Below are 26316 nucleotides of genomic sequence, written 5' to 3' on the forward strand. Positions count from 1 at the left end.
TATTAGAGCAAATATGAAACAACACAGAACATCTGTGCTATATTGAATGCTTCTGGGAAAGCTGTTTAGTGAGATGAAGTGCAGACTTGAATATACATGCTTGCTGTTGTCAGTAAAAGCAGATTCTCTTTTTCCAGCTGTGTTGTACATGTATTCATCTATCTGTTAATTATAAGAAATGAGTATTTCTCACCTCTAATTTTCTATCCTGTCGTCTCCTTTTGGTTTCTCCACCTTTAGCAGGGTTTGACAACAAAGACTGTCTGATGGGTCAACAACCTTAAAGTGATAGATACCCAAAAATGAAAATTCTGTGTGTTGGCAGTGTATGTACACATCTGCCTTATAATGATATAGTGATCCATGCAGTGGTTTTTAATTAATCTGTAAAAATAATATCCCATTTTTCAAATCGAGCCATTCTCAGATTCCTGTGGCGTCACACCGACAGAGGCCGCTCCCATGATTGACACGAGCATCTTACCTCAGACCTGCCCTAAATCAGCTGTAACAGTCCGACCTCCATTGTTTTGATGCCGGAGCAGGGATGTAAGTTAGACAAGAATATCTCAGATTGAGCGATTTGAAGTGTTCTGTTGCTGGATATAATAATGAACATAGTGATCGTCATTTACTCCCGACATCTGAGCCTCTGAAGATGCAGTGGATTATGTTTGTTTGTGAAGGGAATGCATCTCCTGATCTACATATATCTGTCTATGTTCGTGCAAATCATTCGTGATCCAGCTTCACTTATAGCAGAATAAGGTATAAGGGTATAAGTGAGTATAAGGGTTTTTTTTTATGAATCTTTGCGATCGCCTTTCCTAATAACGTGTTAGTTAGCAAGTTTAGCGACTAAACGCGGCTAAAGTAAACAGGCTCGTCACTCCACGGAGAGAAGAGAGGGGTGGGGCGAGCAGAGCTCATTTGCATTTAAAGGAGCAATCCATCAGAATGGATTGATTTTTGCAGAGCTCATTTTTACAAGGTAAAAAGGGTGTTGTTTTACACTACCATTGAGAATTTTTAACCAAAGTATATTATAGACTTTTCATTAAGACCCTAAAGAATCATATCAACTTGTGGAAAATTGGCATCCGATGACCCCTTTAATTACTCAACGTTATGTCATTTGCCAACCCATAAGACCTTTGTTCATCTTCAGAATGCAAATTTAGATATTTTTGATGAAATCCAAGAACTTTCTGACCCTCTATAGACAGCAATGAAACTGACACATTTAATGTCCATTAAAGTAGTCCATGTGACATCAGTGGTTCAACCTTAATTGCAAAGTCTTTGTTTTTGTTTTCTTTGCGCACAAAAAGTATTCTTGTAGCTTCATAAAATTAAAGTTGAACCACTGATGTCACATGGACTATTTTAACAATGGCCTTACTGCCTTTCTGGGCCTTGAACGTGTCAGCGTTGCTGTCTATGCAGGGTCAGAAAGCTTCTGGATTTCATCAAAAAATATCTTAATTTGTGTTCCGAAGATGAAGGTCTTATGGGTTTTGAATGACATGAGGGTGAATAAAACAGAAGAACAGAATTTTCCATTTTTCTTTAAATTAAGGCTGTGGTGGTCAAAACTTATTCATTTGAATATAAGGTTGAATGTGTCAAAAAATATATTTTTTATTTTTATTTTCATTTTATTGTTTTAATCATTATATTTTTAAAATTATTTTATGTTGCAAGGCAAGTGAAAATTTTGGGAGGGCGAGTACAATAAAATCTTTAAAAATCATTGGGCCCTGCCTTTGGCCTGAAAAATGGCAATTTAATGCTCACATTGCTGTCTGTCACAATAAATCACCCTCTTGTCCACAACACACACAGATGCCTCACTCCCTGTCACTGTGAATTAAGTCACTCATGGTGAATGAAACAGACCCTCATTTGTCATTTCTCATGTGAATAGATGCTGGCACTTGGAAGGTTGTGTTTGTTTCCGTTTCTTTTTTGTAAAGAAAGCTCAAAACAAGTTAATCGACACACAATGTTGATTATTACAGAAAATCGCAATCAAGGTCAGTTGGTGATTCCGTCACTGTAGTCTCATGCCAGCATGTCTAATTTTAGTATTTGTGCACTTTGAAAATGGCGTGTATATTAATGTGATTGTAAATGGCTTACTGTAATGTTCCTAAATTGTCTTTACAGTAATTTGCATTATGCTTCTTGTGTTGTCGATAGAGCTTAAGTTGTATTGATCCAGAATGTTCCTTTAATCATTTGATTAGTGCCTCACTGCAAGTAATACACCATCCCTGAGCCTTTGCTTCATGTGGATGTGAGGAAATTACTGATGCTGTGTAGGAGGCTGTGAAGATGCAGATCCGTGTGTGTGTGTTTGATTTACACATGCTGAGCAGACCGAAGGTTTAATAAGGTCATGTAAGTGATCAGGAAATCAGAGGGGAGCCATGATGTATAGCTTTGTTTCATTGATCATGGTAGCAATGTTTCCATGCAGTCCAGGTGAGTTTAACTTGTGTGCAGAATTAAAATATCACATAAAACATTTGCTAGTTTTCATCCCTTGCGTTCAAGAGAATAAAATCGCCACTTCCTGAGAAAATGGCGCAAAGTATCAATAATAAAAATGAAAGATGCTGCAACCGAGGAAGCCTGTAGCTTATTTTTTCTACATAATAAATGATTTGTGCGTCAGATCCTGCAGACAACACATGCAATAACAAACGGTGTCATGCTATCTTGCGTTGATGTTATGGGATGTGAGATGGCAGCTATGGGAGGTGATTATAACAAGTCATTTTGCTGATGACGTTTGATTCAGGCATTTCAAAATGATTATTGCAGATTGGTGTGCTGGTTAGTTCGTTTACCTAATCATATGATCTGTTGAGGCAAAGTCATATGACATTGATGAGTTTATTTGATAAATGTGTTTACATCATAGTTTCTTTTTTTGTATGCATTATCCTAAAATTTGCCTGAATAGGTGGATGGATTATTTCTTCTTTTTCCTCTCTCTCTGTGCTTTTGGGTTTGGATTCATGCTGTCAGTTTGAGTTAATGGACTCCCTTTCATGTGCCTCATGACACTGGGTGTGTATGTTTGTGTGCTCTCCAACTCAAATTAAAGCCTTTCTTGCTAGCAGGACTAGATAAGGGGAGATTATTAGCAACTTGAAATAATTAGTTTTGGATTTTATACAGCTCAGTCTGCACTATATGCAGTGTCATGTTCTACACTTTTGCGGTGTGTTATTTTTTTCCCTGAAATCCACAATAATGTTTATCAAAGTTTCTTGCATCAAAAATGTCAATTTTTGTTTTCACAGCTGTTTTCTAACTGCTCTGTATCATGATGATGGGAGGGAGCTTTGTATAATTAACAAGTGTTTTAGATTTTTAAAAGTTAAAAGTCATCCAGTAATGATTGTAATGAAACCGTTTATAGAATCTTCATGATACCAGTTTATTTTGTTCAGGCACATTTTAGTATTTCCTTATAAGGGTACCAGTCAGACTTCTGTTTTTCTCTTTTTCTCTCTGTTTGTGTGTTTGCGCTCACTGGATGATTGCATCACTGATTGCTGTTTTTCAGAATGGCTTCAATAAAATTATTTGTAACTGACTCGTAAACTTAAAGGGATATTTCCATTACGATATAGTGGTGAAGGAAGTGTGTGTGAGTCTGTGTGAAAGATCTGGAGCTCAGTCAGCTATGCTGAATTTAGAAGGGATAACTGTACTTGTGATAAATGATGTCAGATAAATCTGAGTTAAAATGTTTCTCAGGGCTCCAGACAAAAAAATTGAGTAAGGAGCCATTGGCTCCTATAAGAAAAAAGCTTAGGCGCCAGGGTTTTTTTTTTTTTTTTAAGTGCCACAAAATAAACATGTTTTATTTATTTATGTTTTTAACACATTAACATTTCTGTCATACTGTCATGTGTTTACGTCTAATCTTTTCCTGAATTTATCAGCATTTTAATCCAGTAAACCATGTAGATGTCCTGGGAACTAAGGTTCACTTAAAGAAAGAACTAAACATCGTTTTCAACTTAAATCTATATACACTCACAAACGATTGTTTATTACACAGGATCTGTGCCAATATCATGGACCATACGCATTCTTTCCTAATGCATCTTATAAATGTTGTCATATGTCTTTCACACATCCTGTCGTTTGTCTTCATTAGTAAAATGCAGTAGGAGGTGTTGAATTTTTCTCTTTAGCTTCTTGCATTATTTCTTGTAGACAACAGGTTAAGTAAAAACATTAATATGCAATAGCGCATAAATATAGCAAAATGCTCCTCTGTATATTTTTTTTTCTAGCTGACTGATGAGCTTATGGATGCTGAATGATTATTCTGAGGTAAATGTATTATGTGACATTCTTTACAAGCTTTACACAAGCTTTTCCGCAGTTTGAAACACTGAATGAGCGATTACGTTGAAGACATTTCAGTACGTTGTATTGCATGCTCTCTTATAATATAGCCAACTTTTGATGTTAGTTCATGTTCATTTCGTACTATAAAAGTAAAGAGAAGGATATAATGGGTTCACTTGCCGCTTGAACTGAAGCACTAAACTGAGACGCTAAAGGGATCGCTCCTTCCACATTAAAGAGCGCCAAAACTGTGTTTATTTGTTTGAATTTCGTTATGAATTTGCCATAATTTTAAAGCTGATACTTTTATTAAAAGATAGCAAAGCTTATTGCAAATACTGGATGGAAATTGAGCCTATAAAAAGAAGCCATAGTATCGATTATAAACGAGAATTGTTAACGATATTGCCAATATCCACACAGCTGACAGCTTTAGTTGTGCACAAAATTGACACTACTTTGCACGCCCCTGTCATGTTCAATCTATCTCATGCTGCACAACTTGAGCTTCATTTAGCTTGTATGCCGTCAGCGGTGCTGTTTGGCAGAGATGATGACTGTTTGAAAGTCTTTTTTCCACTACAGAACTTTTACATTGTCTTAGTTTAGCATGTGAACATAACACAATATGTGATTGCATAAAAAAAAGGCATTACATGCGATTACGTAATAATCCATAACATTTAAATTATATAGTCGCCAGTGGCGACCTCAGCAAAAACTTCTAAATGCTTCTCTGTCTTAGCCGTATTTTAGTCTCAGTCTGGAGCCCTGTTTCTGAAATATTTCTAAAAACCATAAGGCAGCAGATGGACCTGAAAAAGGATTTATTGCAAGTTGGGGAAGATGTAAATAAATATCTGTTAAATTAAATTCTTCTGTCCAGCTGTTGGTAAATTTACATGTATATTTTTTTTTTTTTTTTTTTTTTTTTTTTTGCCTGAGCATCACCTGAGTCTTCTCCTCCCATTTCTATTAATGATGCTTGATTCAATTTCCCACGCCTACTGCCTGCGCAGATATCAACAGCACAAATGGGTTGTAGGTTGCCAGGTTGAGGTCACAAATGGGTTGAAATTTGAATGGTGTGTCGATTGTGTGACTAGAATGCGTTTCATATAAGATCTGGCAACTGGACAACTTTGGAATAGTATATTGATGTCATTATTTGTAAAACGAAGTTGAGTCCATACAAATTACGGGAGTTTCTTGGGAGAAATAACAAAACGGGAGGTGAGCTGAAAAAATAGGAGTATTGACGGGTATAGATGAATCTGTCGTTTAATTCCCAATTTGCTAATTAAAAGTCTATATAATTTAGGCCATACATTGTGTGCGAAAAAAGTTTTAAAGTCATGATGAAACTGAAGTAGTGACAGAGCTTGTGTTCTGTATTGTGATGTACGTCCAAATGAAATGGATTACTGAAAAATATTGTGTGGGAACTCAATCCTTCGGTTGTTAAATTGGATTTAGAGATGTGAGAGGCAGATTTGAATGCAAACTTGCAGCCAATTGTGAGAAAGGGTTGATGTCGATGTTTGAATTATGATGTAAAAAAAAAAAAAAAGGACATTTCATGGGTGAACGGTTTCTTATCCACCTTATTTTTCCTGTAAGAGCGGGCGCAGCCATTTATAAATTTTATGGGTCTGGCTTCCGGTCTCATCCACGTCCAGCTATTTTTAGTTTTTAGTAACAGCTCATTCTGCTGCTTGATTTTTGTATTGGTGTGTCTTATCATATTATTTAAATGTATTATCTTAAGGATAGGAATGCGGTGAATTTCATGATAATCAGTCAGACATTCTTAATGCTTTCAATGTAATTTTTTTTTCACATGCATACCAGAGACATTTTAAGACATGTTTACTCTCTCTTGCTTTATTCTAATAAATAATTTAAAAACAGGGCTGCACAGATAGCCGAATCAATAACCTTCTCGTCTGCCTTTTCTCTGTCTTAGCCGTATTGTGTGGCAGTACTGTATTGTGTGTTCCTGATCTCCCGTTACAGGCTCTTTAGTGTGTTAATCTTAATATCACTCTGTTCCACTCGCTGCTCTCTCTTTGTCTTGCTCTCTTTCTTCATTCAGACGTTCAGAGATCAAATCAAAGGGGGGGTTTATGATTGACAGCATCGCTGTGTGCGTCTGTCACAAGTGTTCCTTCCTTTTTATTGACAGAGCTGTTCATAGCCTAGAGATGGTTGCGGAAATCTGTATTATTATTGTTTTTCTGTCCATCCGTTCTGAGTCAGGATGTGGTTCAGTCTGTCCACTTCTCCTCTCATGGCGTCTCATCCCTTCCTCTCCCTCCCTTTCCTAGTGGAGTGAGTAACAGAGGCAGTGAGGTCACAGATTATAGGAGAATCGGTCCGTAAATGCCTTTTTATAGTCATGATGTATAAATATCCAACATTTTTTTAGAAAACACATGTCCTCAAGTTAACTATTAGTTATAAAACTGTATTTAAACACCGTCCCTTCTTGTGGTTTGTTTACTAAAAACACAAGGCCTTAATAAAGAAATTGATTTGTAAACAGCGCAAAACTGTGCATACAACAAGCAATGATTTGTGATTTATTTTTAGTCAGACATGACTAAAAGTAATCACGTGGTTAAGTGAGTCAGCAAACACTCTAAACATGGCTCAAGACCGATTCAGTTACAAAGGGACTTGCCTGGTCGTCTAAATGATTCAGTCTGTTTCTGTAGGTTTAGTGTTGGTGTTTGGGGCAGCTGTGCTACTGGTGCCCAGTGAAGGATTTTCCTCCTGGGTTTGCCTGTCTGTGTGTACCCTGCTCCACTTCCTGCTGATATAACTTCTCCTGCTGTGCGATGACCCACTTTGTCACTCCTTTTCTCTTTATTTATTTATGTCAGCACTTCTCAATCTACAGCTTTTGTTTTGCTGTAATCACAATTGTAATAATGAGGTACATGAGGTACTGTGCCTCCCAGAGACGATTAGTCTGCTGCATTGGTGTACACTACCAGTCAAACGTTTTTGAACAGTAAGATTTTTATGTTTAAGTAAGTCTCTTCTGCTCACCAAGCCTGCACTTACTTGATTCAAAATACAGCAAAAGCAGTAATATTGTGACATATATTTTTACTATTGAAAATAACTGCTTTCTATCTGAATATATTTTAAAATGTAATTTATTCCTGTGATCAAAGCTAAATTTTCAGCATCATTACTCAGTATCACAGTCTTCAGTGTCACATGATCCTTTATGTTTTTTGAGCAGCAAATTAGAATATTAGAATGATGTCTGACGAATCATGTGACTGGAGTAATGATGCTAAAAATTCAGCTTTGAAATCACTGGAATAAATTACATTTTAAAATGCATTTAATTAGAAAACATTTTAAATAATAAACATTTTAAATGGTAAAATTATTAAATTTTACTATTATTTTATGTCTATTGGATCAAATAAATGCAAGCTTGGTGAGACTTGAGAGAGACTTCTTTAAAAAACATTAAAAATCTTACTGTTCAAAAACTTTTGACTGATAGTGTATTTTAAAGACTTTTGCCTTCATAGAGAAAGAATGCTTGGGTAATAAGTTTAGATGAGTATAAAACTCTCTCACACACCCACAACATTTTCCACTGTTTTTATGGGGGTTTTTATTGTCTATTAATGAATGTTGTAGATCTACTTTTACTAGCTAGACAGAAAACATTCAGCTCCATTTTAATCCTACAGACAAGCCTAGTTTCCAAATTAAGATCTTTAGAACTGAGCCTATTTTACATCATTACATGTTTCCCTTAAATTCTGGTTCTGCTAATTCCTTTACATCAACATTTTAAAACAGTCTTTAAAAGGGACATATAATCTGACTTTTTCTGTGTTTAAGTGCTGTAATCGGGTCCCCAGTGCATCTACCAACCCAGAAAATGTGAAATAGGATAACCCAGTAACTTTGTTTTGGTAAGCCTTTCTCTGCACTCTTGTGAAAAAATAAGCCACTCAGATTTTGCTCTCCCTGTGACGTTGTAAGGGGAACTTACTATAATATTACCGCCCCTTAATCTGCACATTTCCATCTACGGGGCTGACACTTTGTTTTCACAAGTGACAACAATGTACCAGTTCTACCATTGCAAAAGTTCGAGCAAAGCATGCTAACTGTTCTGTCTTTGGCTGCAAAGAACACTATATAGAGTCCCTACTTATTTACTGTATATTACGCTGCTACCACACGGATCTAATATAAACATGTCACAGACATAACTGAATGTTTTTGTAACTCCTGTGTTTTTAACAGTAAACTTTTGTGTATTTGACAGTTTAAGCGCAATAAGATATTAAAGAGAACTTGGTTTAGTACTAACATGCAGTGTGACAGCTGCATTCTGCGTGCTCAGAAAACCCTATATGAGAAGTTTAAACTAATATGGCTTTAAAACGCATGATTTCAGCACAATAGACATGATAATCAAAACCAAACAGATGCTTTTCGGCAGAGTATCTGAGGTACGAGCTGTTAAGTCAGCCCTATTCTGGAAAAGGGGGCGGGGAGCAGCAGCTCATTTGCATTTGAAATGCAAAAACAGTGTGTACCAGTAGTGTAGTTCATGGGGCCACTTAAATTTACTTAATCACTGTAAATAATAAAAATATCTTTGAGGGCTTGCTTATTCAAAAAACATTTAGATGCCTACAGTTGTACAATCTGTACATCATTAGGCCTAACTAGTGCTGCTAAACACTTAAGTGTTACGTTCAGTTGACTTTTGACTTATTATTTCTTCAAAAAACATTGCATGCTGGGTTAAGAAGTCTTGTGGAGTTCATGTTGTAATAAAAGGTGTGAACACACCTGTCTTAAATTCTCAGAGCAGGGTTTGACAGTCTTGGCTTCATTACTCACACCTCAGATGTTGACAGGTTTCTATCAGCAGGCACCTGCCTGTGTGTCTGATCTACACGGAATACCAGACATGGAAAATTTTCATATTAGGGTTTTTGTAGAGGACGGTAGTTAAGATGGACCTTGAAAGTGCAGTCAAAAGACTCTCTTGCTCTGGCAGGCAAAGTAAATCTTAATGTACATAGAGCTGCATGACCTGCAGCCACAAATCTGAGCTGAAACAACTGAACGACTTTAAGCGTCTGTGTGGTAATGGGTCTGAGAAATGAACTGTACCCTAGGGAACACAGAGTGCACATATGAAATATAAGAAATGAACCATGAAATGAGTTACAGGTGAGGTTTTTGGGTTTCTGGCAGGATGCTGGAGGTATTGCAGCAGGAAACACATTGAAACAACAGCGATACTGTGGTGTAGTGCTGCTGAACATGTACTACTTGTGTTTAGGGTTCAGATGGTTTCAGTGGTTGTGTAGTAATTGTATGTGTATGTGAAACAGGTTGCTGTGATCAAGGTAAAAGGGTTTTGTTTTATAGAACCATTGAGTAATCTTAACCAAAGCGTGTTGAATGATTTCATAAGAATCATACCGACTTGTGGTAAAATGGGCATCCGACGTCTCCTTTCTCATTACGGGAACCTTTATAAGGTCTTTTTTCTAACCTTTTTTAATGTATGTGTCAGTTCAGTTAGAATATTATGCACATTGATAAATGCTGATACAGTGATACATATTATATAATCATATGTTTTGTACTTGACTTTTTAAGAATTAAGAAGTGCAGCATTTATTTGAAATGTCTTTAATAAATAATCTTACTGTCACTTTTGATCAATTGCATCCTTGCTGAACATTGTGACCTATCCAAGAGGAAACATAAAGCCATTATGAAAAACTTTGATAAGATCATGTGAAAAGAGAACTGCAGTGGAGCATGCCAGCTAGCCTAGAGGAAACACTAAGTCCAAGTAGAAATGGAAATAGAGGAGAAGAGAAAGAGAAAGAGTTTTGGTATTTCAGAGCGAGAGATGACTGAAAACAGATTGTCTTCAATGCTCCATGTCAAGCACAGCATGACGCCACAGGGCAGGAGTGTGAGTGTGTGTGTGTGTGTTCTAGAAATGTAGAGAGACACAATGGAGTATCTGTGCATGGTTTCTTGATTCTCTCTTGCTGGTTTCCAGACAAAATTTAAGTCTAGTCGTGGGTTGAAATGCTCTATCAGTGGTGATTCTTCACAGATAATACTTTTTGGGAAGCACTGACGTGTCTCTGTTCCTGGGAAACTGATCCATATGGTAATCTAGAATAATCCAGACATGCAGCAGGAGATACTTCAGGTTTGTCTGCTTTATCATTTTTGGAAAGGTTTAGATGAGGATAGTGATGTTTCTGGAAATGAGACACACAGCACGCATGCATAAACGTACACCTGTCAGATTGCGGTCAAGCCTCTTACTGCTGGTAATCCAATTCAAGATTGTGAGTCCCAGTTCCTGCGTGTGTGTTCTGTCTTTCTCTACCTCAGTCCTTCTCAAATGTCCTGAAACTGTTTTCTCCTTCTAGTTTGGGCTGTCTGTGAGTGTTCACTTGATGTGTATTGTGAATGTTGTACTGTAAGGTGTATTTGTGCTTTAGTGTGAGGGATGAATTGAACTCCCTCAACACATTCATCTAGTGCACACACACTTGCCTCTGAAAAGCAGTGAGTTTGTTTTTACTTCTGAGCTATTGTGTGTGATATGGGTATGAATTGATTTGCAGAATCAGTTGGACTTGGAACTCATTCCTGAGAAGGCTGATCAGCATCTTTCTCATTTCTCATCTGATCTTGTTCTCTGTTGGGCCATGAGTGATTCCAACTCGATTTTTTTTTCACAAGAACTAAAATCTGAAGCTTTCATAGCTTTTCTTTTTGATATTGTTCTTGTTTAATACTTCAGTAGCGCTGATTGTTTAATTTTTTTTTCTCATGTTCATTTTTAGGCAACCGGACAAGCTAGTTGTTGTTTGGACACGTAGGAGCCGAAGGAAATCTTCCAAGGTGGGTAATATTTATTTTTAAATGCTGTTTCAGACATTGCCGTAAATATGCTTGCATGTGCACTAACTAGTGGGGTTTTGCATATCTAAGCTACATTCTTAATAAAATATGATGGATTAAATGCACATCACCTTTTGGAGCAAACACAACGCTGAAGACAATTGTAGCACTGTTGGCATACCCACTGGACAATGTTAAGCTTCCAAGGTTGCATCAATAAATCAATGCATCACAAATCGAGAAATGATTCTGCACAGGGCTGCCCCCGAATAGTTGACTAAACTTTATGAAGAGGCTTGGTCGACCAAAATTTTATTAGTCACAGAAAAAAAAAAAAATACACAGGTAGTGGTGAATAGGTGACCCAGAACAGACTCACCATCAACCTCAAATATGTTTTTTAAAGATGTATGTGGTAGCAACTTTACATGGAAGCTCAATGTAATGTTAACCTAGAATAATGTGTGCTATTGAAGTGTCTGTGTGGAGTGTGGAAGCTGAACATGTAGCATTCTCCCTGCTGGACACAAGGAAGTGCCGGTGCGGTCACTTGCTCTTAAAATACTCTGTCATTTTTGGTCATACCAATAAAAGTAATACACCTTTCGAATCTGTAAAGACGTTTATTTGTGTGCGCTCAGAATAACAACGAAATGTTGCGCTTTTGTAAAATAATTAAAGCAAACAGGATGTGCTCTCTGCCATCTCGGACTCTGATGTTGAGTGTGTCACTCCAAAACTCTGTGTAAACTTGCCTTACAGATATGAAAAATATACATACATGTTGAAGCGAAATACAAGGCTGTGTATAGTGGGCTGTGTTTACATTAATCTCGCCTCATAAAAGCATTCTGAGCAGAGGTGCAATTACGCAAAATTACATGACGCTCTTCAGCGCTCTTCTTCGCAAAAATTAAAAACTAGATTAGAGCGCCACCTGCTGCTAAAAACTAAGCTCAGAATTGATTCCAGAGAGAATCACGATGCATTCGGAAAATCTCCGTATTGATCCACGTGTCGCAGTACACAGATTTATCGTTGCAACCCTATAAGCTACAGTTACATTATCTAGGTCTGTAAGACTGACTTAACAAAACCAGATCGCAGTCTGACAAAAGTGTTTGTGTCATTTTTAGTTTTAGCCCAACTGAAGTGAAACTTTTAATGTGCATATAAATGCTCTTAACGAGTTAGTTAATGATGTGAGTTTGGTATTGCACAGCTCCTTCTGGTGCTGATATTGGCTCAAAAATTACATCAACTTTAATGAATCATTAAGGTTTTATGTAACAACTTATTACTCGAAAATTCACTGCAAAACATTTCTTAATGTTGTTGTCTTGTTTTCCAGTTCAGAAATCTAATTTACATGTAGTAAAATGACTTAATGATACTCTTGTGTTTCATGCTTAAAACAATAAAAATTCTGGTTACTTGGAAAACCAAACAGAAATACAGAGTTAGAGTTTATGTAAGAACAACTAGATAGATTATTGTTTTTTGTTTTATTTTGTATGAGTTAAGCTGTTTTCATGCACCTATTATCTTCATTTTGTGTAACATCTAATGTGTTTTTTGTTTTGTTTGTTTGCAGTCTCATAGCTGGCAGCCTGGCATCAAGAACCCCTATAGAGGAGTGGTGGTATGGCCTGTTCCAGAGAACATAGAGATCACTGTCACACTATTTAAGGTAAACACATGCACTCATATATATAAAAAAAAAACAAAAACACTGTCTTATCTAGAGGCCAAGTAGGTCTAGATGCTATTGGGGCCAGTTGTAGCAGTTGGCTTTTTCCCAGAGGCTGATTGGTTGGGATCTGCAGTTCTGCTGCTGTCTAGACGTCCTGATTCCACTCTAATTGAACTGCCACAGTCCAAATTTTAACCCCCTTCTCAAGTGTGTGTGCAGCAGAAACTGACACGGCAGGAGGAAGTCTGTGCTCGGTATTTTAGTCATTTTGAGATGCCGGTCAGCAGATTTTTACATCTGGCAGGAGAGAAGCGAGACCTTACATCCTGAATTGTTAGACCCAGGTGCAGGAAGTACATCTATTAGATAAAGAGAGAGAGAAGATTGTAGATCTAAAGTTCCTTCTGTTAATGGCTCTATGAAACATTCTTTAAATATGAGTGAGATAAAATTACTCCTTGCTAGGATTCTGATCATATCTCCCATAAACATTTTTGTATATTCTGAAATCACATGCAAATAGCTAACCCCAGTGCAATTATGAACATGTATGATGAAAGTTTGGATTTCATCCATCATTTCCTCAGCTCACAGTGGCAAAGGCACTGACTTTACACCACACACACATGCAAGTTACGAGCTAGCGCTGACAGGCTGACCTGGTGTTGAATATCCTATAACAGTCTCCACATTGTGTTTACAAAGGTTACTCACACAAAGTGCTTGTCCAAACATTTGCCTTATCAGCCCTGTCCTCACCAAACCACACTAAGACCCACTAATCAGTGTCATGTACAACTACATCTCCCAGAGTTCATTGCAGTGGGTCAGTTTGACATGCATGAGTTCATGAATGTTTCATTTGTGTACCGCCAACCTTGCGGTCAGGTGACCGGGACAGTTCCAGAACAACAGAACAGCAGGTCAGGTGAACCTGTATGTATTTGCATCCTCATATGCATATTTACCTGACTAATAAACCTGATCCATTTAAAATAGCCTCACAACACAGATCAGTGTGAGAAAACTGTAACTGTGTGACTTGTATCACTTTGTCTGTGACCTATTGCATTGCAATTGCCCATTATAATACTGATGTAGCCAGATGAAGCTTTGGATGAGTCATTTATGGAAACGTCTCTACATCCTTTGTGTTTTACACTTCATTTCCTTTTTGAAATGCAGAGCTTGCTTCAATCTCTATTGTTGATCAGTAGATGAAGATTGATTTGATCTGTGGAGTTGCTTTTTCCCAGTATCTTTGCACTAAAAACCGGCTGTATTTAATGAGCCTTGTCTCAGTTGTTTGACATTAATTCATTTTCACATTTTGTTTTTCAGGATCCACACGCAGAGGAGTTTGAAGACAAAGAGTGGACCTTTGTCATTGAAAATGTGAGTGCTTTCATTACACTCTTGTGGTTCTGTTTAGTTCTGCTACGTATGTGCAGCCTGACACCTAGTGCTCAAATAGAGTAATCACACTTATATTAAAGACAGGATGAACAATGGCTGGTTTGAAGCAGATGATGTTTGTCAGTAATAGTTGTTGTAAGTGTTCATGTGGTTTGTGATTTAACAGATGATTCACAAGTGATTCTGTAGTTTAACTGAACTGTGATGCTCAGTATTTGGATTAATTTGTTTCACGTCTTGGGTTAAAAGCAGGTTATTTTTCGGAACCTGACCTAGCTGTTTTTGCAGCAGTGCACACTGTTTTAATGCGAATACAACTAATTCACCCTGCCAAGTTGCTTTTGTCTTTTAGAAAATTGCAAGCTTTTTCGCTGTTGTAATGCATTGATTGTTGGAAGTGTTTGTCTTGATGCTGATCTGTGTCTTGGATGCTTTTAAACATCCCTTTGGTGTTTCACAAGACTTTTGTTGTAGATCTTTGCAGTGCGACTGGCTACCTGGAGGACAGTGCTGATCGTAAATACGGCAGTGTTTGGCGTCTGGTTGGCTAATTATCTTGTGGCTTTTTGGACCACACTTTCATGAAAAATGATAATGAGCTCTTTAGGGCCTCTAAACTGCTTTTGACTGCTTATTGCTCCAAAGGAGGAGAAACTTTGCAGTGATTGGAATCTCTCTGCCTGTATTTTTATATCCTCACAGATAGTCACAGGGCAGTAAAAGAAACTCAATTTGAGACTGAAAACTTGGCTATAATATGCGGAGAGAGAATCTGGGGACATATGCCGAACAAAATACATCAATTAGGGATGTTGTCTTTGTATGAAATTGTTGCTTTCCTTATCTTTTAGCAGGACTATAATTAGAAAAGAGTAAACAATACAAGCTGTTCAGTGGTCTTGTCTGAGCTGTGTTTTGTGGTTTCCTTTGCCGCAGAAGAATATCATACGCTAAAAATACACTGGTGACTGATATGATTTGTTTTTATACTTGTCCATCTTCATTTGTCCATCTCATTGTCATCAAAGATGTTCATGTCTTTCTTTCTTCAGTTGTAAAGAAATTGTTTTTTGAGGAAAACATTTCAGGATTTTTCTCCATATTGTGGACTTCTATGGTGCCCCTGAATTTGAACTTCCAAAATGCAGTTTAAATGTAGCTTCAAAGGGCTCTAAACAATCCCAGCCGAGGAATAAGGGTCTTATCTAGCGTAACGATTCTTTTCTAAAAAAAAAAAAATTACAATTTTTTGACCTCAAACGCTCGTCTTGACCTAGGTCTGCGTGAACTGTTTTTTCCGGTTCAAGACAGTTAGGATATGTCGAAAAACTCCCTTCCCTTCTACAGAGTGAACATGCAAAGAAGATAAAACACTCTTTATATATTAAAAAATAAAAAGGTAAAACAGTGATGTTGGATGATTTTGAAAATCGTGATGGGAGTTTTTTGACATACCCTAACTGTATTGAACCGGAAAAAACAGTTCACGCAGACCTAGACAAGATGAGCATTTGAAGTCAAAAAATTTGAAGTCAAAAAATGTAGAACTTAAAATTCTTTTTTTTTTTTAAATAACCGATCGTTTCGCTAGATGACAGCCTTTTTCCTTGGCTGGGAGGAAGTTTCTAAGCATAAGAGACTTTCAAAAACAAAAAACAAAAATGTCTTCCAGACCTAAAACTTTTAAAAGGTTGTCAGAATAATGTAGCACACTACAAGTTTTTTACAATTGCAGACTTATTTTTATTTAAATAGTTATGCCGTTTGCACTACTCTAGTTTTCCATGCTGAATGTGGCATCTGTCTGTGTCTCTGGAGAGAGGCTGTTTGGATCCACAAATATGGGCATCAGTCCAGACAGGGCTGTCCTATCCATCTGTCTGCTCAGCAGATACATGCACAAACATCAACACACAATAATAAACTCCCATCACAGGTCCACTGTAAGTGTATCTGCTGGCAAGCGCTCATTCATGTCTGTCCTCATGAGACAGCGATCAACTGTACACACACTCAAGATGTCTTAATCGGCATCAACACACATGCAGTTCTGTGTGCGATGACTATATTTGTGATGTGAGATAAATAGATGAAATGACATTCCCTTTGTGTTTGTGTTACGTGTACACAGATGGAGAGTGAGAACACAAAGCATAAGATCTGAATTCCTCTTGTCCATACACACCTCACTAATAACAGACTGATCAAAGACACGCCTGTCATCTGACACCAGCATTAAGACGAGAAGAAATCCACACACACCAGGTTCCCACAAACTTACTGAATTCCTCCTGCTACAAACACAAACACTCCCATCTCCTAAAAACTCTCTTTCCTCTCTCTCTCGAACCCAGACACACACACACACACACACACACACACACACATTAACTTGCATTTTTACAGGGTTTTTTGTCTTTTCCCTTTTTTTTTTTCACCATATTCATTCATTTTAGTCCATTTTACTGACATTTTAATGGATGATAATGGTGCAAAATGACAGAAAGAATTATCTCCTACAGACCGAACATTAAACTGCATTTCAAACATTTTGAAAAGTGTTTAAAGAATGAATGGATAGTTCCTCAAAAATTATAAACTGTTCCAAACCTGTATGTATTTCTTTATTCTGTATAGATATTGTGAAGAATGTTTGTAACCAATCAGTTTTTGTTTGGAGATATTTAAAAAAATATTATTTAACTTAATTTCTCAGAATTGTCAGTTTATATCTCGTAATTCTGAGAAAAAAGTCAGAATTGTGAGTTTGTATAACGCAGTTCTAAGAAAAAGTCAATAATTGCGAGTTTATATCTTAAAATTTAACTTAATTTATCAGAATTGCATGTTTATATTTCATAATTCTGAGAAAAAAGTCAGAGTTGTGAGTTTGTGTCAAGCAATTCTGAGAAAAAAGTCAAGAATTGTGAGTTTATATCAGAATTGTGAAGGGTAAAAAGTCATGAATTGGGAGTTTATATCTTAAAATTTAACTTTAATTGATCAGAATTGCAAGTTTATATCTCATAATTTTGAGAAAAAAGTCAGAGTTGTGAGTTTGTATTAAGCAATTCTGAGAAAAAAGTGAAGAATTGCGAGTTTATATCACATAATTCTGAGAAAAAGGGGGAAGAAGTCAGAATTGTGAGGAAAAAAATATCACCATAACCTTTTTCTTTATTTTTTATTCAGTGGTGGAAACAGGCTTCCATAGTTTTAGGGAGTAAATGATGACAGGGTTTTCATTTTGTGGTAAACTTGCTGTTTTAATTAAACTTTTTTTTTTCCACCAAAGATATGACAAATGTATCAGCATGAAATACAGTATAATATTTTCATCAGTAATATGTTTGAAATGACATTGTGTAGTTATCATCATGACTTTTTTTTTTTTTTTCTTTTCTTGAGCATTGACAATCAAAAAAAACAAAAGATTTTTGCTCTACACATTCATTCTGCCCTGTGCTCCTGCCTGCTGTGAGAAACTGTGAGGGAAAACAGAAGAAAGAATGAGAGAGGGATGGAAAGAGAGGAGTATAAAGGCAAGAGTGCATTCCAAGAGAGACCGACATCAAAGCTCCTTGAGCTGCCCTATTTGGCACCACATTTCTCTGTGTGTGTGTGTGTGTCTGACAGAGAACTGTGGCAGCATTTCCAGCCTTTTCAGTCTTCATTCCTCACATCAGAGTCTTGTGTTCTGTTTCACTCTGGGTTTAAACCTGCAGAATTGTATGTCTAGTTTGTTTCTGTAGTTTCCATATGTGGAAATTATTTGTCTTTCGTGCTCCATTTCAAAATTTTGGACTAGTGTGAATGTAGTCTTATCCTGGGCTAATCTGTGGTGTTTCCTTTAAAGTGAATCACAGAAAAATGGAAAATGGAAAAGCTGTACAAGCAATATTACACGGTTGTACAAGGAATATTCCAGAATTCTGTGATCATGTACTTTGTGATCTGTTGCTGTGTGTAAAAGACTTGAAGATTCCTAAAATGATCATTTTGGAATAAGATAAAATTGTGAGTTAATAATGTCAGAATTGACATTTTCAGATTAACTATTTCTTGCTGATTTTCTCCTCCAGCCACTAGAGGGCAGCATGTGACTGGCTACAAATAGGTTGTGTTCACGAGTCTTGGATTAGATACAAGAAATAAGCAAAAATAAAACTGTGTAGAAAATGTATAGACTAAGATTTAAAAAAAAAAAAAAAAAAAAAAAAAAAAGAAAGAAAGAAAGATGCTTTTGTCAAAGCAGAATTATTCACTTCCTGTTGTTCAAACAGTGTTGTTCAAACAGTTTTTTTTTTTTTTTCTTTTTTAAGATTAATCCTAAAAAATACAAAGCCTGAGTCTTCAGGAATGTGCCACTCTAAAACAAGGACACAATTTTGCATGTTTTCCGTTTAGAGTAAGAGAAATTTGCCCAATTCCAGACCAATTCTTGTTTCGGCTCTATCGTTCAATCATTCTTTTTTTTTTTTTTCTTTTCTTTCTCTTTCTCTCTCTCTGTTTTTTTGATGATCTGCTGCCTTTTGTGGACTTCGTCCAAAACATTTAAAGTCATTTCCACATCAGTTCTCCTCTGCCCAGGGGTCCTCGGCGCGGCTGCGTCTGCGTCAGGAGCACATTACGTGGGCTAGTGGTCCACACGCTGCCCCTGGACCCGTGCTTCTCTGGAGACCACACAGAATAATTCAGCCACCCAGCCAGGCATGCTGAGCAAAGCTGGTGTGGAGAATGAAATAGAAAAGTTTGTGTGTGTCTCTCCAGGGATTAATCTGAACTGAATGTAACTGGCTCTCAACTTTTATTGCTGCTTTGCTTTGTGTCATTTTGTCAGATCAGAGCCTCAGACGCACATGGATTTCACTTTAAATGGGATATTAACCTGTGAGCTCTTATAGAGGATTTCAGTTATTATTATTTTAGTTTATTTTTAGCGAATATGTGTCTTTTAGTATGTTTAAGATGGTCTGTAGTTCAAGTTTGAGTTGGATTTTCATTTTGGTCAAATCCAGGGATGCACCAACATTTGTTTTCATGTTGTGGCTGGGAACTAATAAATGGTAAATTTTAAAATGCAGTTCTATATTGTCTACATAAATTAGGAATGAAATTCTTAAAAAATAAATTCAAGCATTACAACATGGATATTCTGAGTTTTAGTAAAGATTACGTTTAACATTTTTATTAGATTATTAGTGCTTTTAAATTCTAATTTTGATATAATGTTAAATGACGGCAAAGGTAATTCAAGTGTAAAATAGGTATGCTAATGGTTCTATTAATATTTCAGTCCTCTTTTTTTCTTATTTTCCATTTTAGCTATAGTGGAAGATGCCATTTATGATGGTTTTCAGAATTCTTTTCAATGCACCCCAGTAAAGACTCATATAGGTTATTGTGTCTTCAAGTTTGCCAATCAATTTATGTGATTTTAAAAGAAAAGTATGATTTTAACAGTTTTCCAGGATTAAGTGGCCATCACTCAGTACCAACATCTTCTGGACCTTTAATGAAAGTCTGCTGGTTTCTTGTTGATGCAGAGTAAAACAGACTTCGTTTATGCAATATAAACAACCTATAGCGACACTAAGAGCATTAGATACAGATATTGATCTGCCGTTTCACGGTATGTGTGTATGTATACAGAGTATTGTGTGTGTCTGTGTATACCATGCTCAAAGTGCTCTAAAAGTTGAAGAGAGGGGATAAGCAAGTTGTATTTTCAGTGTTTTGTATTTTATACACTAATGTTCAAAAGTTTTGGGTCTGTAAGGTTTAATGTTTTTGAAAGAAGTCTCACAAAGCCTGCATTTATTTGATCAAAAGTACATAAAAGTGATATTAAATTCTTTGTTTTCTATTTTAATATGTTTTAAAATGTAATGTGAATTTTCAACAGCCATTATTGTCTCCATTAGTCTTCAGAGCCATGTCTTTCAGAAATCATTCTAATATGCTGATTTGGTGCTCAAGAAGCATTTCTTATTAATATCAATGTTGAAAACAGTGCTGCTTAATTTTTGTGGAAACTTTTTTTATTTTCTTCCCAGGATTCTTTTATGAGAAGTATGTTTAAAAGAACATTTATTTGTAATAGAAATCTTCTGTTACATTAAAAATGTCTTTACTATCAATTTTGATCAATTTAATGCAGCCTTGCTACATACAAGTTTTTGTTACCTGAATGATCCACAGCTGTTTTTTTTTTTTTGTTTTTTTTTGTTTGTTTAAAAATAGTTGTTCACAAGTCCCTTGTTTGTCCTGAACAATTAAACTGCCTGCTGTTCTTCAGAAAAGTCCTTCAGGTCCTGAATTTTTGTGTTTTTGAACACTTTTTGAATTTGAAGATCAGGGTAAATGTAACTTATTTTGTCTCCTGGGAAACATGTAAGTATCTTCTGTAGCTCCTGAAGGGCAGTACTAAATTGAAAAAAATATGATGTTTAGGCAAAATAAGAAAAATGTACACATCTTCATTCTGGTCAAAAGTTTACACCCCTGGATCTTAATGCATCGTGTTTCCTTCTGGAGCATCAGTGAGCATTTGAACCTTCTGTAATAGTTGCATATGAGTCCCTCAGTTGTCCTCAGTGTGAAAAGATGGATCTCAACATCATACAGTCATTATTGGAAAGGGTTCAAATACAGGAAAATGCTGAAAACCAAGGATTTTTCTGAAGAACAGTGGGCAGTTTAACTGTTCAAACAAGGGACTCATAAACATCTTTTTTAAAAAAAAAAAAAAAAAAAAAAAAAAAAAACAGCTGTGGATCATTCAGGTAAAAACACAGTATTAAGAATCAAGCGTATGTAAACTTTTAAACGGGATCATTTTTATAAATTGAACTATTATCTTCTCTTGTGGACTATATGTAAATGTATAAAAAAAAAAAAAAAAAAAAAAATTGTATTCAGTCAGTATTAATAAAAAATAACATGCATTTTTGTGTGATCCCTCTTATTTTGGTAAAATAATTAGCATTTTGCAGATTCTGCAAGGTGTATGCAAACTTATGACCTCAACTGTACCTTTGTTTAATGCCAGTAAATATTTTTAATTCACTCTGCTTCGGGAATTGTGAGAAAGTTTATTTTAAAGTCTGTATGTGTGTGTTTGACAGCCAGATTAACAGGATTCTTAACAGAGTTGGAGATCAAATGTAAGGCAAGGTCAGTTGACTCTAAGCCCACCTCTCACACGCACACAAGCAAAGATATCCAAAACAGAAACACCCTTTGTTTTGCCCCTCTACTGTGAGATGGAAGCAGGAATAAACATGCACACGTGTGTGTTAATCTGTTTCTCAGTTCTGAGGTCACACTGCTGCACACAGACTCTCTCAGGACACTTTGTGTGTGTGTGTGTGTGTGTCTGCTGCATTTCTGTGCTGCTTTGTTATTATTTGGGCTTAGTGGTGTAACATCAGATGACTGAACACACAACACACACACACACTATTCTCCTCAGTGTTTGTGTTTTATATATGTCACTGCTCCTTTATTCTTCTTTGTCTGATGTTTTTCCTCTGTTTTTTTTTTTTTTTTTTAAAGACTTGTCCATCCTTCCTCACCTGCCTGCCTTCACATTTCTTTTTATCTTCTTCCATTCTGCATCTGTCCCTCCCTCTCTATCTCTTTCCCCGCATCTTGGCCGTATTTATTTTTCTGTTTCTTCTTAAGATGGTGCCTGCTGATGGAGACAGATCTGAAAAAATATTCCTCAAAGCCAAATATTTATCCACAAGCTTGACCCAGGTGTTCCCCCTCTCTCTTTCTCCAGATTGCTATCTCAGATTGCACTTACAATACCATCCCCAAAGTTACATATTAACTGTGTAGTTATGGTCAGATACCAGTCAGATTATTAGTATCATTACATGCAATGATCTGAACACTGTAAACATGATGTTAAGGTGGTCTAACACTCCAGATCCAATGTAATCTGCTCTTTTAGGGCTAAAGCACTGGAGTGTTTTGAACATCTGCGTGTGAATCCTGGCTGTTGAAAGTTTCGGTCGATGCGGTTGGAAAAAAAGTGACTTTTTTTGAAAGTGTTAACAAGATACGTGCACACACACACCATTCTAATCCTTCTGTTTTTATTTATTTTCAGCAAGCATTACTTCATCTGTTTTTGTTTTGTTCTGCTTTGCTAGTTTCGGTTCGTGAAAAACGGACGACTAGCATGATAAAGCAAATTAGAGCTGTGGAACAATCGTTCACCTGCAGAAACACTTACAGGAATACAAACACACAGCGCTCATCCAGTATCTTGTATGGACATCTGAAAACAGAAAAATGGGATTAGTAAACGAAAAAACACGAGGAGAAAGAACCTGTAGTCATTCACATGAATGTAGGTGTGTATGAGTCGAATTTGTAATGTCTTCTGAATGTCACACTAATCGCTCTTTATGTCCACATACTATGGATTTTTAGCAGTCAGTAAACTTTTTACAAAGAAATAAAAACTTTTATTCAGCAAAGACACATTAAATTGATCAAAAATAGCCAGTAAAGACTTTTGCCTGGTTTATAAAAAAGAAGCATTATCATTTCCATAAAAATATTAACTTGCTTGGCTTTTCAACATTGCTGACAAGAAATTTTTCTGGCATCAAATCAGCATTCAGATTTCTGAATGATCATGTGACATTAAAGACTGGAGTAATGATGCTGTTTAAAGTTATTTAAAATTGTAATAATATTTCATAATATTACTGTTTTTACTGTATTTTTGTTCAAATAATGCAGCCTTGGTGAGCAGAAGATACTTTAAAAAAACATGAAAAATATCTTACTGAGTTTTGAACAGTAGTGTAGCCTATGTGTAAGAAAAGAAAGGAGGGATGACGTCTGTTTAATTAACTGTCTGTTTGAGCACAATTTGATTCACGCAAGTACTCTGTAAAGTGTTACTAAAACTCTTTTTAAAACCATAGACTCCGTGTGATGGATTAAACCTATTATGTCAGTCTTAAACGGCTTAAAACTCAAGAGCCAACACAGATACGACCCTCAAAGCCTGTGGGACGACACTGCCATAGAACCTGCTTTACGACAGCATGACAGAAGCTCTTACAGCAGCTCTGATCCTGAGATTCCTTCAGAATCTAAATGCTCGTAGATTGATTATTAAATACAGTGGATATTGTGTTAAACAAAACTAAAGGTCCCTTGAAGTTAATTCACTCAGCAGGCCATATTGTGATCTTCCATCTCCTAATCTGACAGTGAGACATCCAGTAAGAACTTTGCTGGTCATGATGAACCCATTGTAAAATGTAACTGTCAATGGGTTTAGTGTTGTGGCAGTTTGCACTTACACATATATCTATAATTCCCCTTATTGACTCTAAAATAGTGTTAGTTCATGGACTAAAGTCTGCAAGTGCTCCACATAAAATAACTGATTATGATTGGTTTCTTCTGTCAAACAGGGTAACTGTCCGCTGTTTCAGAAGACACACATACACACACTCTCAGCGTTTTTCCACCCAGCACTGATAACTGTCTCCTTTGTACCAGTGATGGACTCACTGAGCATTAATTTAAGTTAGTGCTGTCGATATAATTACAGCTGTGTGTGTGTGGTCATGTGAGGTGGAAACTGATGAGTTGGCACCTTTAAAAATGGGATGTTGGGTGTTAATCCAATAAATCTGTCTCTCTGGTGTGTGTATGTGTGCTTACCTGTCTCTCTGGTGTACATTGTGTGTGTACTGGAATGCTGCAGTGTCGGAGGTATTTACGGAGCAGTATTTTATTTGGCCCACAGTTGATAACTGTTGAGAGGATGGACAGAGAAAAAACCCAAAATGTATTATCCTTAATTTTTGGAACCGGATTTCTGACTTTATAATGTGCCATTTTAGCTTATTTTAATTTTGATTTTTATATTTAATGAATTTTTGTAAACATTTATTATTTTTGTTTTTATTTATGTTATGTCTACTATCCTCGCATTCATGGCGTTAGATTATCATTGTCTCAACAAAACAGACATTTAAAGGAACACCACTTTTTTTTGAAAATAGGCTCATTGTCCAACTCCCTTAGAGTTAAACAATTGAGTTTTACTGTTTCTAATCCATTCAGCCGATCTCTGGGTCTGGCAGTAGCACTTTTAGCATAGCTTAGCATAGATCATTGAATCTGATTAGACCGTTAGTATCACGCTCAAAAATGACCATATATAATGACAATATTTTTCCTATTTAAAACTTGACTCTTCTGTAGTTACATTGTATACTAAGACTGACGGAAAATGACAAGTTGCTATTTTCTAGGCTAATATGGCTAGGAACTATACTCTCATTCTGGCGTAATAATCAAGGAACTTTGCTGCGGTAACATGGGTGCAGCAGGTGCAATGATATTACGCAGCACCTGAAAGTGACTGGCACTAAGTTTGTGTAGATGCAGAGTTGCAGCCAGCAGAGTTAACGACTGCGTAATATCATTGCGGCTGCTGCACCCATGTTACGGCAGCAAAGTTCCTTGATTATTACGCCGAAATGAGAGTGTAGTTCCTAGCCATATCAACCTAGAAAATCACAACTTTTCATTTTCCATCCGTCTTTGTACACGATGCAACTACGGAAGAGTCAAGTCTTTGGTCATTTTGAGCGAGATGTTAACGGTCTAATCAGATTCAATGATCTATGCTAAGCTATGCTAAAAGTGCTACCGCCAGACCCGGAGATCGGCTGAATGGATTCAAAAATGGTAAAACTCATGAGGAGTTGGAAAATGAGCCTATTTTCAAAAAAAGTGGAGTGTTTCTTTAAGCACAGGTCACAGGCAAACATGTCTATGATACTCTGGAAAAACTGTTGACAACCCAAACATGCCACGGCACCATTGACATCATCCAGAGCAATGTTTATAATTGTTTGTTAATGTAGAATATCTCGTTTTACAGTTTTTGGGGTTGTATTTTCCAAAAATGGCAAATGTGTTAATTGGAGTTGGTCAAAAAACATTTTAATTGTAAACGGTTGCATTCGACATATGAAGTATGTAGGTTTGTCATTGTGAATTTGTGTATGGAATTATATAAAATTGCAATGTAGGCGTTTAATTGCATATGCAGCAGTTATTTTAGTGTGATTCATATGCTGTCACAGTATTTAGTATTTATTAGTATAATTTTATAGTGTAACAGTATTATATTTTATTTTATTCTTGCTTTTTATTTTTACTTTATTTTATACATTTTATTACGTATTATAATATTCTTATATTGCTTTTTAAAATACTTAATAATTTTAATTCCTTACTTGATTTTAATTGCTTATTTACTCAATTTTCTGTATTTTTACTTTCCTTTTTGCAACTATCTTTACACTTTTGCTTTGCAAATGCAAGTGTAATATTGTCATGCCAATAAAGCACAGAGAGATAAAGAAATAGGCAGGCAGATAAAGTCATCACACACTATTTTTGAACCTCTTAAGATGAATTTACTGATCTTTCAGAGGCCTGGTGTATGTGATGTCTGTGTCTAAGAGTCATTTTGGCAGCGCATGCTTGTCCTTCATCGGAGAGCCTGAAAGAGACTGTAGGTCACGAGGTTTGGTGGGTTGCAGAGAGAGATTTATTTTCTGTTGTCTATTGTTATTGTTTTGTGTGTTTATAGGCACCAAGCGGTGTCCCAGCGTGGGTATGCTGCGGAAACAACATCCCTAGTATTTGAGCACAGCTTTTTGTGATTTCGCTCTCTCTCTCTGTCTCTCTCTGAAGGTATTAAGCTGGCATCTTCTCTTTTCCTCTTTTATAATAGGCTGGTATTGTTTTGGGCTCTTTTATTATTTTGGTGCCTGGTATTATTTTTGATTTCCATAAGTCTTGGTCTGTTGGCTTTGCTCGTCTTTTATGTTCAGCTG

At 36.4% G+C, this 26316-nt stretch overlaps 1 protein-coding gene across 6 annotated transcripts in view; it reads left to right on the forward strand.

The window, feature by feature from the left end:
* ehbp1 (EH domain binding protein 1) overlaps window positions 1–26316 on the forward strand; it is a 155140-nt gene that overhangs the window by 7752 nt on the left and 121072 nt on the right. For all 6 annotated transcript variants that reach the window (XM_051133123.1, XM_051133124.1, XM_051133126.1 and 3 more), the window contains exons 3-5: window positions 11256–11313; window positions 12908–13003; window positions 14348–14401. In XM_051133123.1, coding sequence (XP_050989080.1) covers window positions 11256–11313; window positions 12908–13003; window positions 14348–14401 — 208 coding nt within the window. The remainder of the gene's footprint in view (window positions 1–11255; window positions 11314–12907; window positions 13004–14347; window positions 14402–26316) is intronic.

This window comes from Labeo rohita, chromosome 17 (assembly GCF_022985175.1).
Source record: "Labeo rohita strain BAU-BD-2019 chromosome 17, IGBB_LRoh.1.0, whole genome shotgun sequence".
In the NCBI taxonomy this organism is placed as follows: domain Eukaryota; kingdom Metazoa; phylum Chordata; class Actinopteri; order Cypriniformes; family Cyprinidae; genus Labeo; species Labeo rohita.